Genomic DNA, 19,929 nt, shown 5'->3' with positions numbered 1-19,929 from the left:
CAACATCCCCAGCTTCACCAACTATCTGTCCTCTGTCTTTAAAGATAATGTCATCCTTTAATGCTTATAAGCTTAAAAAACATGCTATCTTGGCCTTTAAAAATAATTTGTTCCTTTAAAGATTATAAAACATCCCAACCTTTCCACTGAAAGATGACATCATCTTTAATGCTAATGAAACATTCCATCCTTGCCTTTAAAGATGACATCATCCTTTTAAGTTAATAAAAAATTCCAACCTTTTCATTGAAAGACAATGCAATCCTTTAAAAGTGATATAACATTCCATCCTTGCCTTTTAAGATGACACCATCCTTTAAATGTATAAAACATTCCACCCTTGCCTTTAAAGAAGTCATCCTTTTATGCTAATGAATCATTCCATCCTTGCCTATAAAGATGACGTCATCCTTAAAAGTTTACATAACATTCCATCCTTACCTTTTAAGATTACGTCATCCTTTAAAGTTTACATAACGTTCCATACTTGCCTTTAAAGATAACATCATTCTTAAAAGGTAATAAAACATTCCATTCTTGCCTTTGAAGATGACACCATCATTAACAGGTTATAAAACATTCCAACCTTTCCATTGAGAGATGTTATACTTTGAAGCTTAAAAAAACATTCCACCTTGCCTTTACAGATGATGTCATCCTTTAGATCTTATAAAACATTCCATCCTTTCCATTTAATGATGATGTCATCCTGTAAAGCTTATAAAACATTCCATCCTTGCCTTTTAAGAAGCTGTTATCCTCTAAAGTTTAGAAAACATTCCATCCTTGACTTTAAAGATGCTGTCTAAGGTCTCTGCTGTTCCATACATCCCTCCTAAGACATAAAACCCACCCCAAGTGTGGACAGTTAGGGGCCAGACCTGGTTCAGGTTTTTGGGCCTGTTTAAGACTGACGTGGTCGTGCAGAGGAACAGAGAAAAACGTTCTTATAGGACATCGTTGGTGTCTGTGGGTGAGCAGAGCGCAGTCACAGATTACTGTTGACATGTCGTGCTCTTTACATTTTTTCAAATACCCTCCTGCCCGTGGGCCAGGCCAGTCCTGAAATTATTTACATGTTTGATGACCTTCATGGTTTATTTTCTGTTGTAAAACTAGGGTCATTTTTCCCCCGTTCCCCCTCTCACTTTTGTCGTCACATAATAAAACTAGACTTGTAAAGAGGTTTGATTTTCTTGTTGTTTCAGCCTGACATCCTAATAAACCCGTGTCCCACCGTCTGGTATTTCTGCTGTGATAAGGAGACATGTTTAAAAAGGTTGCTCTGGGGTGGAAGGTCCCGTCTCTACCTCAGCCGGGCCGAGAAGCAGCGCATGTACTCCGTCATCCAGCGGTCGTCCACCACCGTCAGCTGCGACCGCCTCGACTTCTCCAGGTCGGCCGAGCGAGCCCGCCGACGGTCCAGGTTTGAGCTGCGTTTCTCGGACTGTCTGCGGGTCTGGACGCAGGCATCAGACGTGTTGCTCTGAGAGGAGAAACCAGAGAGGAGAGGGCTCATTTCCGAAAACAACACCAGGGATGTATTATTAATGTGTGCAGAGGGTTCAGTGACACGGCTTCACTTCTCCAGTGTCCCGGGATCAGGACGAGCGGCTCTGACGCTGAACATGTTCTCATTATTCTATATTCTACGTTGCAATCTCTGTTTCTTTGTAAAGAGTGCCCTTTCAGTGGTGTAGTGCAGGTATACGGAGTATAGCCACTTAGTATTTAGTCTCTCTAGGACAGGGGTTCTCAACCTTTTCAGCCCGCGATCCCCAAAATAAAGGTGCCAGAGACCGGAGACCCCCACTGGACCTGAAGGTGTTTTAACACAGCCATGAACATTCAAGAAAAGTCATGTGGAGACAAGGCTGTCCATTAGGGGAGAGCTTTCTGGGGCCCAGCCAAACTGAGGGCCCATGGAGGTCAACAAAATCATGGTCTATTGTAAAGTTAAGCTGTGATATCCATATTTTATATTCAGCCTGAAAAAATAACCACTCTTATCAAAGAAACAAATATCTTTTTAAAATCATTTGTGTAGTATATAGCCTTCTTAAAAATGTAAGTCTATTTTGTTAAAAAAAAAAAAAAAATTAAAATGGGTTAAAAATTGAAAAATGGGTTAATAATAGCAAAAAAAATGGTGGAAAAGGTGGTGAAGTTGGATCTTAAAAGTAGCAGAAATGGGTTAGAAGAGGCAAGATTTAGATAAAAAGGGGTTGAAAAGGCTTTAAATTGGCAAAAATGGGTGGACATCTGGTTAAAACGGAAAGAAAAATCCATATAAACTGGCAAAACAGTGCTAACTGAGAAAGAAAAATAGGCTGATATTGGCAGAAATTGATCAAACTGGCAAAAATGGGCATTTCAGATAGTGAAATGTGGTTAAAATGGAAAAAATTGGGCATAAAAAGTAGTAAAATGGGGTTAATAGTGGCAATAATGGGTCAGCAGAGGCAACATTTGGTTTATGTGGCATAATTTGGTTTAGAAGTGCCAAAAAAGGCAGAAAAAAATGGTGGGAAAAGTTTAAAACTGACAAAAATAGGTGTTAAATGATAAAAATGTGCTAAAATTTGTGGGAAAACTAAGTGAAAACTGGTTAAAATTCGGCAAAATTGGTGTAAAGTGGCAACAGGGGAATTCTAAAAATATTCGTAGTTTTTTAGGGAATCTGGGGACCCCCTCTTATTGTCTCACGACCCCAAAGCGATCCCAACCCCAAGGTTGAGAACCACTGCTCTAGGGTATACATACTTTTCAGTCCCCTGAGACGTTCATTATATCACCAGAACGAAAAAAATGGCAAAGGTCTGGCCTGCTTTCCTCTTTGTTATTCATTGTTTTGTTGGGGACGGATACAAGGGTGAGCCAATCAAAGGCAGAGAAGGGAATGTCATACGTCCATCTCAAGAGAATCTCTTATGTCCCAGCCTTTTCACCCCTGCTGATACTCCCTGAGACTGCTGGCAGTTTTTGGGCTTTTGGGACATCCACAGCACAACCAGGGGCTTGTGACCCCGCTACCTGCCCAGGTGGTATACGAGGCCATGCTTACTCGCCACATCCATCCCTTACTCTGCCCTTAAGGTGTAGACTTAATTTTTTTCAAAATATTATTTTCCCATATCCCTGGTAATATACAAGGACATCCAGAGTAGTACCGGGGTTGTGTCAATCCTCCTTCCCACCCCAGGGTGACCTGAGATGGGCTTACTTGCCACATCTATGCCTTACTGCAGCTTTTATTGTGAACATCCATGTCAGGAAATCTAGTGCTTTCAGAAGCAGCTTACATTTTAAATATGAAAACTTCACACTTGTGCTTCATGCTGCAGTAGTCCAGACATATATCCGGTTTAGTTCAATCTTTGTTATACTTATTTAAAAAGGGCTTTTTCTTTACTTTTGCAGATGTTTATTTCCATGTATTTATTTTTTATTCATTGTTTCATTGTTATTTGAAATACTCCCTTTGCTGCGGTAGCCCTGTGCTAATGTTCACTGAAAAAAGGACAACAATGCTGTTGTTGGATTGATGTAATTTTTCATTTTATAGCAGAAACATAAACTGAAACATCAGGACAGCGACATCCATTTCCTGCAAGAATCCTATACTACTGTTCTTTCCACAATAAACTTCACAGGCATGTTTTTGGGACCTCTGAGACCAATAAAAACTTGTCTTAAAGGGCAAAATATGTCCCCTTTAATACATTTCTGCTCTCCCATCGGGTCAAAGTAGCAGGAGTTTCAGAAAAACTGTGTTGGGTTGACTTTCTAGACTTGTGGGGGGCATGGTGGCGCAGAGGTCAGCGCTGTTGCTTCACAGCAAGAAGGCTGCTGGTTCGCTTCCCGGTCAGGGCCTCTCTGTGCAGAGCTTGCATGCCCCCCCACCGTGCACGTGCGCACCCCCTCCGGGCACCCCGGCCTCCCCCGACCCCCAAAAAAATGCTCATTAGGTTAAATGGTGACTCTAAATTGGCTGGGATAGGCTCCAACCCCCAAAAATAAAAACAACTATTATAATTGGAAAAACCTAAAAAAAAAATCATTGCTCCAACCTTTATAAAATGGTTGTATGAACTTAAACATTTTAACTTCAAATGAGTGGAATATTTATATCGGTTGATTAAGGGAAATTTTTATTTTTAGTTTAGGACAATCTAAAATAAGTAGGTTTGCTAAATGTTTAAACATAGTTTCTATGAACTTAAAAAATTACATTTACCTAATTTAAATTTTTTTATTGATTTTATTGATTCAATTCAAAATGTTTCGCGTGATTGATTACTTCTTTTAAGTTCAACCAATGCTTTATTTTTTTAAGTGTTGGTTGTCTTCAGTTGTTGCTCCCTGTTTCTACGGGAAGTCAGCAAAAAGTTCAGATAAATTCACAGGGAATAATATTAAGATTTAAGCATTTTAAGGTATATTTTTGTCATTGATATGAAATGCTGTTTTAAGTTTCCTTACAACTTAACACCACCAAAAACAATAAGATTATTTATTTAGATTTTAAAAATATCAAAACTCCTATCAGGTATCAGTGACCGAGCGAGTGAAATAAAGGCAATTTTTTAAATTAAGATAATAGTCATAATAGTATTTATTTTTCACTCACATCGTTCGGCGTCCTCCTGACCTCCGTCTGCCTCTCGGTCCAGTCCATCCGGCTCGATGACCTCTGGTTCTCCTTGGTGCTGATTGCTGGTTGGCTCTTGGCTCTCGGCGGTTTGCGGATGACGGCTGGCTTGTCATCCAGGGAACCGTCTCGGTGTTCGGGCTCAGACCGAGGTGTGCGGCGCCGGTGACGCCTCCTCGGCGGTGGGTTTACCGGCTCCCCGTCAGAGGACTGCGTGTCGGCAGGACCGTTATCGGTGTCGTCTGAGGGTCCGCTGGTAGGAGGGGCCGCCTCCACTGAATCCCCGCTGGCCTCGTTCACGCCGTTTTCTACCACTGGGACAAAAACACGCTGCAGGTTAGGAAGATTTCATCAAAGAGGCATTTTCTCCATGATTTCCTGTCTTTCAGACCTTCCTATCGATGTTGGTTTGATTTTAACCGGCCATGAAATTATCTGATGTGTCATATCTGACCCTTCTTCTGATTGGTTCAAACTACTGTGAGGGTTTTTAACACTAATGAAACCACATGGAATTATAACTCAAGTTTCTATCAGAACTCCAACTAGGGCTGTCACCATTCTGGATTTTAAACTTTCATAAGAGATGAGACAAAATTTAAAAAATGAACTTCCTGTTGGTGAAAAAAAGAAACAAAACATAATATTTGAATTAGAATGCTCTACAGTTTAAAAACCACTGGGTCTGAAAAGGAAAATAAGCATATATTGGTTTAAGGATTAATTTCTAAAGATAAAATCATCAAAGGATCATTTTCAGAACTAAATTGTGTCTCACCATATGGTTAGTTATGTAAAACTGAGATAAAAGGTCCTCTGAGTCCCTCCTGTGTGAAATGAATCCCTGGAAATGACATTAAAGAGAGTATTTTTCTATCAGAGCTCTGAACAGGAGGAAACAGATCTGTCTGTTCACCTCCAGTCCACAAATATTTTTAGCTGCAGACAGCAGCCTCACTGTTGGACAGACGTTCTCACAGGAGCATAAACAAACTCCACTCTGATAGATTAAATATTCCTGGAATAAAGACCGGACTCATATCCAACAGTAGATTTGCTGGAATCTGATTAAAAGTTTCCTCACCTGCAGGCGGCGCAGCGTCTACCACAGCCTCTTCTGCAGCTCCCTCCTCAGCCTTTCCATTCTCAGAGGGCGGCTTTGGCGCGGGGCTGGTTTGCCTCCCCTCCATAGATGTTGGCGGTGGCAGGGACAGGGGGGCCACTTTGTTCCTGGTCAGCCTGGGAGTGGACCAGCCACTGGAGTCGGAGCCGCTGTCCCAGCCCTCCCAGAACCAGGGCTTGTGGGAGTGCTCCATCACCCGCCGGGTCAGGCGGTACTTCACAGAGTCCTCATAGCATTTAGAGAACGTCTCCCATCGAGGATCTCTGAACTTTTTCATATATTCTGTCCGGATCTTTTTGGTCACCATTGTTCCTGTTATTGCTTGGGTTTGGATCTGTGAACACTGATGATGAGCAGAACCAGAAAAAGACAATAGAGCTGTGAAAAACTCAGGATGCCACATTAAGACATGATGGGTTAATTTTGTTTAATGAGAGAGGGATAAATGATCTGTACTATCAGCTAATATATTCATACAAATCTCTCTAAACAGAGGTGGTCATCAATAAAAAGGATTATTACAGATCAAAATTAGAATTTGTATCCTTTTCTGATTATACTAATTATATTCTAATACTTTCAGATACTGGATTTTTGAATATTTATAAGTTTTATTTTAAGAATAACATTATTGGGAATATTTTCATTTTCAATTCCAGACGTGAAAAACAGGGGAAGGGTCATTTTTTAAAAACACAGCTGAGAAAAAAAGAAAAACAACTTTAATTTCAGAATTCTGGAATTATTAGAAATTCATAACTTGAATTGGATTCTAAAATAAAATATTAGAATTCAGACTTCATTCTCCGAATCTGACTTTAATCTCAGAACTTGAAATTTCTGACAGAATTTAGAGATCCAAAAGTTAATTGAAATTTTAAGAAAAAAACATCTGATTTTTTACTGTAATCTCTAAATGAGACTTTAATCTCAGAATTCTGACTTTGATTTTAGAATTCTGACTTTGATTTCAGAGTTTAGACTTTGATTTCAGAATTCTGACTTTGATTTCAGAATTCTGACTTTGATTTCAGAATTCTGACTTTGATTTCAGAATTTTGACTTTGATTTCAGAATTCTAACTTTGATCTCAGAATTCCGACTTTAACCTTATAACTCTCACTCAACCTTAATCTCTTAATTTTACCTTTGATCTTATAACTCTCACTTTAATCTCAGATCTCTGACTGTGGTCTTGAATTCTGACTTTAATCTCAGATCTCTGACTTTAATCTCAGATCTCTGACTTTAATCTCAGAATTCTGATTTTAATCTCAGATATCTGACTTTAATCTCAGATCTCTGACTTTAATCTCAGAATTCTGACTTTTATCTCAGATATCTGACTTTAATCTCAGATCTCTGATTTTAATCTCAGAATTCTGACTTTAATCTCATATCTCTGACTTTAATCTCAGAATTCTGATTTTAATCTCAGATATCTGACTTTAATCTCAGATCTCTGATTTTAATCTCAGAATTCTGACTTTAATCTCATATCTCTGACTTTAATCTCAGAATTCTGACTTTAATCTCAGATCTCTGATTTTAATCTCAGAATTCTGACTTTAATCTCAGATCTCTGATTTTAATCTCAGATATCTGATTTAATCTCAGCATTTTGACTTTGATCTCAGAATTCTGATTTTAATCTCTGAATTCTGACTTTAATCTCATATCTCTGACTTTAATCTCAGAATTCTGACTTTAATCTCATATCTCTGACTTTAATCTAAGAATTCTGACTTTAATCTCAGATCTCTGATTTTAATCTCAGATATCTGATTTAATCTCAGCATTTTGACTTTGATCTCAGAATTCTGATTTTAATCTCAGATCTCTGATTTAATCTCAGCATTTCGACTTTAATCTCTAATTTAGGACTATAATCTCAGAATTTCCCCTTTGATCTCAGAATCCTGGGATTATGTCACAATTTAAGGATCAGATACAGATTTGAAAATCAAAAGACTAAAGCCAGAATTTTGACTTTAATCTTGTTAATTAATAAATAAAATGGATCTCAAATGTGTTTCAATGACCTCAATCCTTTTCCACAGAGATGCACCTGCACAAAACAGTACAGCGTTTTCTACCTGCAGGGCGTAGTGACGTGACTCTCCCAGGTGTGGTTTACCTGTTAACCCCGCCCACCTCCCGCCACAGCCGATTACAGGCTGAGCAGAGGAGGATTGGGGTTATTATAGACTTACTCCTGACTGCCATACACCTGCTGCTATTCCTCATACTACACCAGCATATCAATCCATCTATTTCTGCACGGAGTCTTCCCGCCTACACATGCTGTTTTTCCCTTTATTCTTTATATTTTTAACCTATTATCTCCAGTGGAAACAAACCAAATTAAATATTTATCTGGCTGAGCTGACCTACATCTGATCCCAGAGGGAAATGGGTCGGAATTTATCTTTGTCTGCAGACAAACAGCTAATTATTCTTGCTGTATTGTACAATGGAAGTGAATGTGCTATTTTATGGCTCTAAATTCAGCAGTCACACCCCATGATATGATATTCTCATAATCTGAACCTACGTTTATACCCCATGGACAAATGACCATCCGTTTTAGCATGTCAGAAATGTTTTAAAACGCCATTCAAATGTTTATTCTGAGTTTTACAATAACGGTTATCGACGAAAACAGCCACAGCCGTTCCCCTCACCTGCTTCTTCAGCCCCGTTTGTAAACACGGTGAGCCCTCAGTCCTGATGCTAACGACTCAAACGGAGCAGAACGTTTAATTTTTAAAATTAAAATTTTAGTTTTACTCACGAAGACTTCATTCCACACGAGAAGGTGAAAATTTTAAATCCCAGTCCGTCGTTTCAGCCCCGCGGTCAGACGGCAGGCATCGCTCCGCTCCTCTAACTGACAGCTAACAAACACCGAGAGCCACAAGCTAAGCTAACTGACGTACGGCAACAACTTCCGGCGTAGACCGTCAAAATAAAATCGCGAGTCGAGAAATACACTTTTCATGCCAGGACCATAAGTGGGATAAACGGGAGATCTTTCTAGGTCGGCAGAATCATGATAGCTAGTTAAGCTGTGATAACTACATTTAACTTTTAACCTGAATAAAAACCACTATTATTAAAGCAACAAAAATTAATTTCATATATTTATGCTGTAGTAAAAATAGCCGTTTTCAAAAAGTAAACCTCTTTTCATTAAAAAAAAAAAAGAAATACTCTTTTTATAAGTGATGTTAACAATGTGGATGGACAGATTCAACTACATGATAAGAAAAGTAATGTCAGAATTTATAGCTAGCTAGCTAGTTGAAAAAAAGCTGTGGCAAAAAGGACAAAATGTGGGGGAAAAAATGGCACAAACAGCTTAAAAGGGCATGGAAAAAGTTGTGAAACAGTTACAAAAGTAGTACAAATAAATGATTCCAACATCAGAGCCTAATAATAGCTTTAGACTCTTTATAGCTCCAAAATGTAGTAACTGATAGCCAGGATGCTAGCACCAATGCTACTGATTCAATAAACATACTTCAGACCTGGGGAGGGTCCATTCTGGGTTTATCAGGGTCCATTCTGGGTTTATCAGGGGCCATTCTCTGGGTTTATCAGGGGCCATTCTGGGTTTATCAGGGTCCATTCTGGGTTTATCAGGGGCCATTCTCTGGGTTTATCAGGGTCCATTCTGGGTTTATCAGGGTCCATTCTCTGGGTTTATCAGGGTCCATTCTCTGGGTTTATCAGGGGCCATTCTCTGGGTTTATCAGGGGCCATTCTGGGTTTATCAGGGTCCATTCTCTGGGTTTATCAGGGGCCATTCTCTGGGTTTATCAGGGGCCATTCTCTGGGTTTATCAGGGGCCATTCTGGGTTTATCAGGGGCCATTCTCTGGGTTTATCAGGGTCCATTTTCTGGGTTTATCAGGGGCCATTCTCTGGGTTTATCAGGGTCCATTTTCTGGGTTTATCAGGGGCCATTCTGGGTTTATCAGGGGCCATTCTCTGGGTTTATCAGGGTCCATTCTCTGGTTTATCAGGGTCCATTCTGGGTTTATCAGGGTCCATTCTCTGGGTTTATCAGGGTCCATTCTCTGGGTTTATCAGGGTCCATTCTCTGGGTTTATCAGGGTCCATTCTCTGGGTTTATCAGGGTCCATTCTCTGGGTTTATCAGGGTCCATTCTCTGGTTTATCAGGGTCCATTCTCTGGGTTTATCAGGGTCCATTCTCTGGGTTTATCAGGGTCCATTTTCTGGGTTTATCAGGGTCCATTCTCTGGGTTTATCAGGGTCCATTCTCTGGTTTATCAGGGTCCATTCTCTGGGTTTATCAGGGTCCATTCTCTGGGTTTATCAGGGTCCATTTTCTGGGTTTATCAGGGGCCCAGCCTATTCTGTAAGAAGGTCTGGTAGGACCAGAGCCATTTATACCACTGGGTAGAACAAAGTATGGAGATCAAAATGTAAATCACTGAGGGTTTGGTGGAAAATTTACTTGTGCCCACTTCTTAAATTGGTTTTAAAATCAGTCATTTCTATTTTACTTGTGTACGTTTTTGCTTTACAAGCAAAACCAAGTACAATTTTCTCTAATTCTATAATTTATCATGAACACATTTGTAAAAAGTCCCATTATAATACAGTTAAAATAAGACAGTGTCCACACTAGGAAGCTTAGCGAATGAGAAAATAATCCTTTAAATGTGCCTTTGCAACCCTGAAACTGAGATTGTTATGGTGGCACCTTTGACAAGCCTTTTCCACCCACGCTTTTATTTTGAAAGAGAAAACATTACCCACTTCCGGTCAGCTCTTGGTTAACTTTGTTTAACTCGACGGATCGAAAGAGAAAATGTAATAAAAAAAAGAAATATGATTTTTCCTTGAAGATGCAGCGAATGAACTGCGCATGCGTGCTCTGCCTCCATCTGTGCTGTGATGACAACAGGTGAAGAACAGGAGGATCAGAGTGGTAAGAAGTTATTTCCTCTTTCTGATTGGCTGAAGAGAGGCAGGTAGAGGATGATAGATGTCTGGTTAAACCCTGATACTGTTTAGTTTGGCTCACACACGCTGCTGGGTTTAATTCAGCTCTTAAAACCTGATCTATGTGTTTGTTTTGGAGCTTAAGAGCTTTATAAACGTTATGAAGGATCTGCTTTCTCTCATCTGTTTGGATTAGGAGCAGTGAAGTGGGGTTTTAATGGGTGAGAGCTTACAGATCGTTTTAAAAGGATGTTTGGAGTTGCTGTTTATTATCTTGATCTTTTTAGCAGCTTATAAATGTCCTGAGTTTCTTTATTAATGGTCTGGAAAAGCTCATGTGGGATGATTTTTTACTTTTAACTCTGTCGGAAACAAAGTTCATGACTATTCTCAAACCCAGGAGTGGCTTGCTAAAAGCAATCATAGTGAATAAAGGATTTAGGAGCATTTTTTCACAGTTACCAAAGCCCAAGACCTTCAGGACAGACCCTAAATCTAAACCTCCAAACAGTCCATCAGCTCTGAGAGGGGACCCAAACATTTAAACATGTCTAAGAACTGATGGAGTCTCCCACAGTCCTTCTGGTGAACTCTAGTCCAGATTGAATCTGAGTTTTCTTCAACAGTGTCTTTCTCTTTGCCACTCTCCCATAAAGCTCTGACTGGTGAAGAACCCGGCCAACAGTTGTTGTCTGCAGAGTCTCTCCATCTCAGCTGCTGAAGCTTGGAGCTCCTTCAGAGTAGTCATAGGTGTCTTGGTGTCCTCTCTCACTAGTCTCCTTCTTGCACGCCCACTCAGTTAGTGAGGACGGTCTGATCTAGGCAGATTTACACGTGTGACATATTCCTTCATGTCTTCATGATGGATTTAACTGAACTCTGGGGGATGTTCAGAGAGATGACCCCTGACTTAGACTTTTTAATAACCTTTTCTCTGAGTGTTCTTTTGTCTTCATGGTGTAATGGTAGCCAGGAATACTGATGAACCAGTGACTGGACCTTCCAGACTCAGATGTCTTTATACTACAATCACTGTGAGACTGCTAGCACCAACTGTCTGGAAATCTGTTGAATTAGCTCAGTCACTTTAAAGGGGGTGAATATTTATGCATATTTATTTTTCATTTTGACATTGAAGAGTTTTTTTGTATTTCATTTTTTGTCTGAAAAAGCCAAATAATATTGACCGTGATTGATTTGTAAAATAAAAGGCACTTTCACATACACTTACATGCACATGTACACACTTACATAAACATTACACAACACATTGTTACTATTAATATTAATTACATTATTATGAATATTTCTTTGTTTGGTTTATTCATCTGTCCATGTTGGGCACTGATCATCAACTGGTGGCCAGGGGGCCACATCAGGCCCCCCAAAGCTTCTGTCCGACCTTTGAAGGATCATTACATTCAGAAAAGGAGGAAAAGAAGATTTTTTAAGAGTTTCTATTGGCTTTAAATGTCTGCAACTGTTAAATCCATCCTACAAAAAATTAACATTGAAATAGTTTTAGAATGACTTAACATTTGATCTGTTTTTACAGAGATTTAGTGCCATAATTAGTTGATCTTTAAAAAAAGGTTGGCAGAAGTGCTGCAAATATGACCAGATAAAGTGGTGAAAAGAGGTTAAAATGTGGCAAAAAAATATGGTAAAAGAGGAAAAAAGGCACAGAAGGTATCAAAAATTGGTAACAAGGCAGAAACTGATTAAAGAGTGTCACACAGGGTATAAAACTGCAGAGAAAGTGGTTTAAATTGGTTAAAATCTTTCAAAAAATTGGGTTAAAGAGGCTAAAAGTATTAACAATGAGTTTGAAGTGGGAAAAATTGGTTTTAAAGTTGCAAAAATTGTTGAAATAATGTAATGAAAAGGGGTAAAATTTGGATCTTAATGAATCTGGATAATTATTATTATCTTGACAGTCATTAAATCAGTAAATAAACCTGTAACATGATATATTTTAACCCCTTAAAGCCTGTTGTATCATATTTGATACATACTTTAAAGATACCTTTATCTAATCAATATGATCAATAAATTACTAAAACAATTCTGAATACAATCTAATAAATGATAAAAATGCCTTAAGTGGATTATCAGTTACCAAAAAACCTAATGTATCAAATAAGATATAAAAAAAATTGTATATGTGTATTGTATATTTTTGGATTTCAGTAGAAAGTGAAATAAACATTTCAGTTCAAAAAGATTAGAATTTTCTGGCTATAATTTGTGTTTTCAGGCTGTAATGGGTTAATCTGTGTGGAGATTTAGAAATAAAAACAGACGTCTTCAGTGAAAATGACAGGATTCTTTTATTCCTTAAATCTTTTTGGTCTTTTCTGAGTTTCTTCTAAAATTCTCTGTCACAGTTGGTCTGAGTTGAAGCGTATCACTCTCACACACTCTCAGCATCACTCACATTCAAGCACAAAAATAAAAACAGGAGGAATAAATAACATATGTACAGGTCAGGCCGTGGTCGTGGTCGTGGTCGTAGGACGGCTGTGTGGCGGCGGCGGCGTGTTTAGAAGCACTTGCGGTGGACGATGCTGGGGCCGGCCTCGTCGTACTCCTGTTTGCTGATCCACATCTGCTGGAAGGTGGAGAGGGAGGCCAGGATGGAGCCGCCGATCCACACCGAGTATTTACGCTCAGGAGGGGCGATGATCTGCACAAGAGAAAGAAATCTGATTAAAATTTAAAAGCACACAGAGTAATATTGCTGTAGGAGAAATCAGGACCATTCAGCTGCCTAGGGCTGGGCAAATTATCAAGTTTTTTTAGATGGATTTATTGATGCATATTAGGGTAAGACATGTCCTTTAAATCAATATAGTTAATGTGGATGTTTATACTTAATAAAACAGTCACAGTTAAGCTCAAAGCTCAGGGAAAGCTGACGATAGAAACCAGACTCTGGGGTCAAGTGTACTTGGACCAGGTCCCTAATGTGAAACCAGTCTGACCTTGATCTTCATTGTGCTGGGAGCCAGAGCGGTGATCTCCTTCTGCATGCGGTCAGCGATACCCGGGTACATGGTGGTGCCGCCGGAGAGCACATTGTTGGCATACAGGTCCTTACGGATGTCAATGTCGCACTTCATGATGCTGTTGTAGGCGGTTTCATGGATGCCAGCGGACTCCATACCTGATTAGATGCACAGCAGAGAGATTTAGAGTATAAAGTGAGATTTAACCTTTAGTTATTCCACCTTGAACTGAACACAAATCTGTTCGTAACACCTACCGATGAATGAGGGCTGGAACAGGGTCTCTGGGCAGCGGAAACGCTCGTTACCGATGGTGATGACCTGACCGTCGGGCAGCTCATAGCTCTTCTCCAGAGAGGAGGAGGAGGCGGCGGTGGCCATCTCGTTCTCAAAGTCCAGAGCCACGTAGCAGAGCTTCTCCTTGATGTCACGAACGATCTCACGCTCAGCTGGAAACAGAGAGGACACATCAGACCGTTAAAAAAGGAGGGAAGGAAACACTGGGATACTGAAGTCTACGTAGACACTGTGAGCCTCAGAACCGTTCAGGGTTGTCCTTCCACTAGAAACCATGATAATTGGGCATGTAGGAGACACTATTTCTCATGTAGTTGACCTCATTTAAGAAAAACATGGTTGATTCATTGTCTCAGTCAACAGTTCTACATTACCCACAACCTTATAATGTCACAGCAACACTTCTGACTGGCTGAATCTACCTTTACACGTAAAACTTCTACAATCACTGCCACTCAAAGTGAATCTAATTGTTGTTTTTTAAAATAAGACGGTTTAACTTGGGTAATCATAGAAAAACATGGTTTATTCACAATTGCAGAAAACTACACTACATTACCCACAATCCTCTAGTGTTCCACAGCAATGTCTCTGATTGGTGGAGTGTGAATTTCAGCCGTGGGCTGCTACTAGTGAAACTGGTGGTTGTGAAAAAGTGGGTGGTAACTTCTGAGCTCTATTGCGTCAAAAACATCACAGAGAACCGAATCAGCCAATAGAAATGTATGTAAATAATTCTGTTGTAGTAGATGGTTTCAACCTGTAGAGGGCAGTCACTATGCATATTTTCAACACAAAATGTAGAATTTAAATATTTCCTGCTGTAACAGGTCTCTGAGGGTTTAGGTACGCTTTCAGACTAAACCAGCCCAATCAGATTTGACTCTGTAAATCCTTAGCTGGGACGTCCCATCTTCATATTTTTCTCAGATTTAAGAGAGGGAAAGAAACGTCAAATCAGGTGCCACATCAAAAGAAGGCTGTTTTTCTTTTTACCTGTTGTGACGAAGGAGTAGCCGCGCTCAGTCAGGATCTTCATGAGGTAGTCGGTCAGATCACGACCAGCCAGGTCCAGACGCATGATGGCGTGAGGCAGAGCATAGCCTTCATAGATGGGCACGTTGTGGGTCACACCATCGCCAGAGTCCAGAACGATACCTGAGACGGACACAGCAGGGTCAGCTCATGATGCAGATTACATAGCAGAGAAGTTAAAATCCAGATCCTGGACCGTTCTTTACAGCAGACTCACCGGTGGTACGTCCGGAGGCGTAAAGGGACAGCACGGCCTGGATGGCCACGTACATGGCGGGGACGTTGAAGGTCTCAAACATGATCTGAGTCATCTTCTCTCTGTTGGCTTTGGGGTTGAGGGGGGCTTCTGTCAGCAGGGTGGGGTGCTCCTCAGGGGCCACACGCAGCTCATTGTAGAAGGTGTGGTGCCAGATCTTCTCCATGTCGTCCCAGTTGGTGATGATGCCGTGCTCGATGGGGTACTTCAGGGTCAGGATGCCCCTCTTGCTCTGAGCCTCGTCGCCCACGTAGGAGTCCTTCTGACCCATACCGACCATCACACCCTGAGGGGAGAGGAGAATAATAAACACATTTCTTGAGCAGTTCTCGTAAGCTTCAGCCACAATAAAAAATACAGAGGAGTGGCTTTAAACTCATTAAGTAAGACATATATAATGTTTGTTCCCAAAGAGACATCAGTAAAGGGGTACAAGATCCCCGGGTGTACCTGGTGACGGGGACGGCCGACGATGGAGGGGAACACGGCCCTGGGAGCGTCGTCTCCAGCGAAGCCAGCCTTCACCAGGCCGGAGCCATTGTCGCACACAAGGGCGGTGGTCTCGTCGTCGTCACACATGTCTGCGGGTTATCTGAAAGAGGAGAGAGGCGGGAAATGTTTACTGAGGGTCACTGGTGGCTCATTCATTTCAACAGAGAACATAAACAGGGCTGGTCTGAGAAATTTAGAGGCTCTCATTCAGTTTCAAAACCCACAAAGTCAGCTTTTTTGACCCTCCTGGCCCTTACACTGAGTTTCTATCTGAATTCCTTTCTATCATTATTGTAGGAGACTTCACCATCTACATGGATGTTCAGAATGATAGCCTTAGCAATCAACTGGCCTCACATAGGGCAGGGGTCATCAAGCAAATGTGCACAAGGGCCAGATTTAGTTTTGACGAGGACTCTCAGGGCCGGACTTTCAAACAAACTAAAACTAAATAAATATATTGTGCTAATAAACATATTATTGTTTTTTTCTTTCAAATCCTAGGGAATGGGCCCTCCCCAAATGTGATTTAGCACCAATATTTACCCATTTTGACACCTTTGAATCCCTTTTCAATACATCATTCTACCATTTCTGAAACATTTTTTGCCACTTTTAAACCAAGTTTTACCACTTTTTGCCCATTTTACCTCTCTTTAGCCCCTTGCAGTCACTAGCCTGCCAATTATTGCCCCTGTGTGCTGCTTTTAAACCCCTTTTTACTACTTTTCCAGGCTATTTTAGCTATATTTTAGTTAACTTTTGATACTCGTTGGCCCTTTAGGCCTCTCTGACACAATTTTTGCAATTATTAAACCCCTTTGTATTACTTTTCCTTCATTTTTTATCCCCTTTGTGCCACTTTTAACTATTTGCCACATTTTTAACCCCTTTTCATTATTGTGTTTGCACTATTTTTGCCAATTTTACCCTATTTTAAAATACTTTTTGCCCCTTTTTTCCTCTTTACCAATTTATGCCACATTTAACCTCTTTTCACCACTTTTCCAGCCAAGTTTTGTCCCTTTGTGCCACCTGTAACCCATTTTGCTGCTGTCTAACCCTTTTTCTGGCCAGTTTTGCAGCATTTCCACCAGTCGTAACCTATTTCATGAAATATATTTTTGAAAGAATTACTAATAATGGCTGACAAGTGAATTTCTGTAAAACCAGATCAAATGCTCAGTCATTCTAAAACATTTTCAATATTAAATGTTATTATATTAATCTTGTGGTGGGTTTAACAGCTGCAGACATTTAAAGACAAATTACCCTTAAGACCAGAACATCTTCTTTTCCTCCTTTAATGATCTTCTGGGGGCCGGACTGGAAGCTTTGGGGGGCCTGATATGGCCCTCGGGCCGCCAGTTGATGATCAGTGACATAGGGTTGTTTATAAACCTACTCATTATGATTGATTCTGATTTATTTATATAGTTTTACCGCACAGTAATCCACTGATTCACTGTTTCAGTATGTCTTTGCCTTATCTACATTTAAAATGACCATCTTAATTATTTAAAATAATTTTAGACATAGCCCTAGTATTGATTAACACCTATAATGGCTGTATCTTTGGGCCCCTTGGAGCTCGAGGCTCTTGGAAAATGCCCACCCTTGCCTAATGATAAAACAGCTATAAATAATACTGCATCTTAGGTTTGTTAGATGCTCACATAAACCCTCAAATTACAACATAATTACACACAAATGATCCATGAACAAGGCAAAGTTCATGGATATGTGATGTTTAAACATAAAAATAATAGTAATGTATCGCCCCAGTCAAAGCCACAGTATTTACTGTTGTATCTATAATGGTATTATTCTAATTCTGTAGTTATTCAAAGGTTTATCTACACCTACATTTATTATTTAAACTTTATGAATTACCCACTGACCACAACTATGTTTGGATGATGTATAAAACCAACTAAATAAGTTTAACCAGTTAAATATAACAGAATTCCCATTTACCTCCATTCACAATGATGATGCCTTCACAATCTCCTCATAGAATCCTATATCTAAACTTTAAAGCCTCTGTTTGTATTTTACATTTACTGTTCTTTTTCTTTCCCCTATTATTTGACTGTTTAACATTTTGATAACAAGTGGAGGAAGAAAAAACGCACAAACTGATAAAAGGACAGGTCCTGTATTCAGAATTGTGTCGCTCTGTGTTTAAAATGTTGTGAAAGGCAAGTTAAGGAGCAAGCTAGGCTGTAGAGGGGATATAATGTTTAAAAGTAGGTGAAATATAATTAACTGTAGAGTAATGAAGAATTATCGCAACATTCCATTCCAGTATTTCAGAATTTCGTCCAGGTTTTGTTGTCGTTCTACTAAAAAGCCAAAATTTTCCACAGCGCCTGAATGCAGCAGCACTATCTGCCTCATAGGAAGTTTCCCACTCCCTATCAAAATAAAAGCCGATGAAACCGGCTATGGTTCACCGCTATCTTCCATCAATTCTGTCAATCCGGATTAATCTCAATCTATTTAACTCAGCTAACGTCGTTAATTTAAAAAGCTAGCTCCGCTCTCCACATCCACCCAGCCCATCCCTCCCCAGTCAAAGCCGCTTACCTCTGCTCGTCTCCGGCCGTCAGTGAGGAACTTTGACCGCTGTGGGTTCCAGCTGATAGGAGGTGACAGGCAGCGACCACCGGGCCCCTTATATACCCGTCTATCCCCTCCATACCACCCGGGGAGGTGTTTTTTTCTCCTCCGCAGACAGCCGCTAGGAATGTCGGAGTATTCGGGAGGAATTCGGCGGGCTGTTCGTCCATACATGGTCGCGCGGGAGGGCGGCCGTTAAGAATCCGAACAGAAGCTCGCGCGCCGGGCGGCCCATATATGGAGAGGAAGCCCCCGCGAGCCCGTGTATGGAGCGAGACCAGAGCGAGGCACCGACCGTACCGACCGAGCTACTACTACTACTATAATCACACATCAACTCATCTGACAGGAAGCACACACGCCCATTCAGCACACCGACGTTTATTTTGAAATTTTAATAGTTTATATCCAGGGGAGGGCGAAACTTTTACAACAAGGAGGACCCCTGTGAGGCATTAACCTCTAGCTGGGATCCTCCTCTTCCAAAAATCTACAATTATCTTACATTCCCAGGGGAATAATCCAAAGTTAAATATTTATGACAGTGGCGGACCCAAGGAGTTTGGGGGGCAGGGGCAAAAATGATTAAAGGGCCCCTGCTGTGGTGGGGCAGCTGCAAACAAAGTACAAGAAACCCCAGCTAAGACCGAACATTTATGTGATTAAAAGACCATAACACAGGTATAATTATCTAGCTCCGTGGTTCTCAAATGGTGTGGCAAGGCACTAGCAAGTCAAGGTGTGCCCTGGGGGCCTGGCTGGGCCCCTGAAAACCCCCAGAGTATGTTCCCTCCCCAGCTGTGATGGATTGATGATCAGTGTGTGTGTGTTGGATCAGTAGCATTGGTGCTAGCATCCTGGCTAACAGTTACCTCATTTGTCAAGCTATTATTGAGTTAAAATTGGTGTTGTGATTATTAGTTAACCCATTTTTCTACCCATATTGCCACTTAATTTGATGACTTAAACCATTTTTGATGCCTTTTTTTCAATTTTACAACTTTTTTTTAATACTTTTGACCCATTTTTGCATCTTTTTGCCATATTTACCCTTTTTTGCTACTTTTGCTATTATTTGGACATTTTTTTTGCCAATTTTTACATCACTTTTAACCCTTTTACCACCTTTTAGCAACTTTAACCCCTTTTGCCACTTTTCTGCCACTTGTAACTTATTTTGCCACCTTTTTGCCAACTTTAGCTCACTTTGCCTTTGTTTGGACACTTTTTTGCCTAATTTGGCCCATTTTTAAAATTACTTCAAACCCATTTTTACCACCTTTTAACAACATTTAACCCTTTAAGTGCCAAAGTCGCAAGATTGCGACAAGCAACATTGCTGAATTAAACAGGCTCTAACTGCAAATATGGTGCCTAATGTTGTTACTACTTTACACCAGGAGATGGCGGACATGAGTAACTTCAATCCCAGCAGCATTTATGGGCGTGTTTCTATTCAAAGTTTTGGAGA

The 19,929-nt window shown here is 40.4% G+C and overlaps 2 protein-coding genes across 2 annotated transcripts; both read right to left on the bottom strand.

Annotated features, from left to right (window-relative positions):
* Positions 1 to 987: 987 nt before the first annotated feature.
* On the bottom strand, positions 988 to 8,692 carry ccsapa (centriole, cilia and spindle-associated protein a). The gene is made up of 4 exons (XM_041786159.1): positions 8,569 to 8,692; positions 5,736 to 6,117; positions 4,631 to 4,965; positions 988 to 1,486 (listed from the first exon to the last, which is right to left on the bottom strand). The coding sequence occupies exons 2-4, from the start codon at positions 6,079 to 6,081 to the stop codon at positions 1,307 to 1,309; spliced, it is 861 nt and encodes a 286-aa protein (XP_041642093.1). The 5' UTR covers positions 6,082 to 6,117; positions 8,569 to 8,692; the 3' UTR covers positions 988 to 1,306.
* Positions 8,693 to 13,059: 4,367 nt separating this feature from the next.
* acta1a (actin alpha 1, skeletal muscle a) lies at positions 13,060 to 18,579 on the bottom strand. Its single transcript, XM_041784746.1, has 7 exons — positions 18,426 to 18,579; positions 15,795 to 15,936; positions 15,306 to 15,630; positions 15,050 to 15,211; positions 14,014 to 14,205; positions 13,733 to 13,914; positions 13,060 to 13,434 (listed from the first exon to the last, which is right to left on the bottom strand). The coding sequence occupies exons 2-7, from the start codon at positions 15,921 to 15,923 to the stop codon at positions 13,291 to 13,293; spliced, it is 1,134 nt and encodes a 377-aa protein (XP_041640680.1). The 5' UTR covers positions 15,924 to 15,936; positions 18,426 to 18,579; the 3' UTR covers positions 13,060 to 13,290.
* Positions 18,580 to 19,929: the final 1,350 nt, after the last annotated feature.

Source organism: Cheilinus undulatus, linkage group 4 (genome assembly GCF_018320785.1).
Source record: "Cheilinus undulatus linkage group 4, ASM1832078v1, whole genome shotgun sequence".
Lineage (NCBI taxonomy): Eukaryota > Metazoa > Chordata > Actinopteri > Labriformes > Labridae > Cheilinus > Cheilinus undulatus.
The sequence above is the reverse complement of the archived record's forward strand: the minus strand, read 5'-3'. Positions and strand labels throughout refer to the sequence as shown.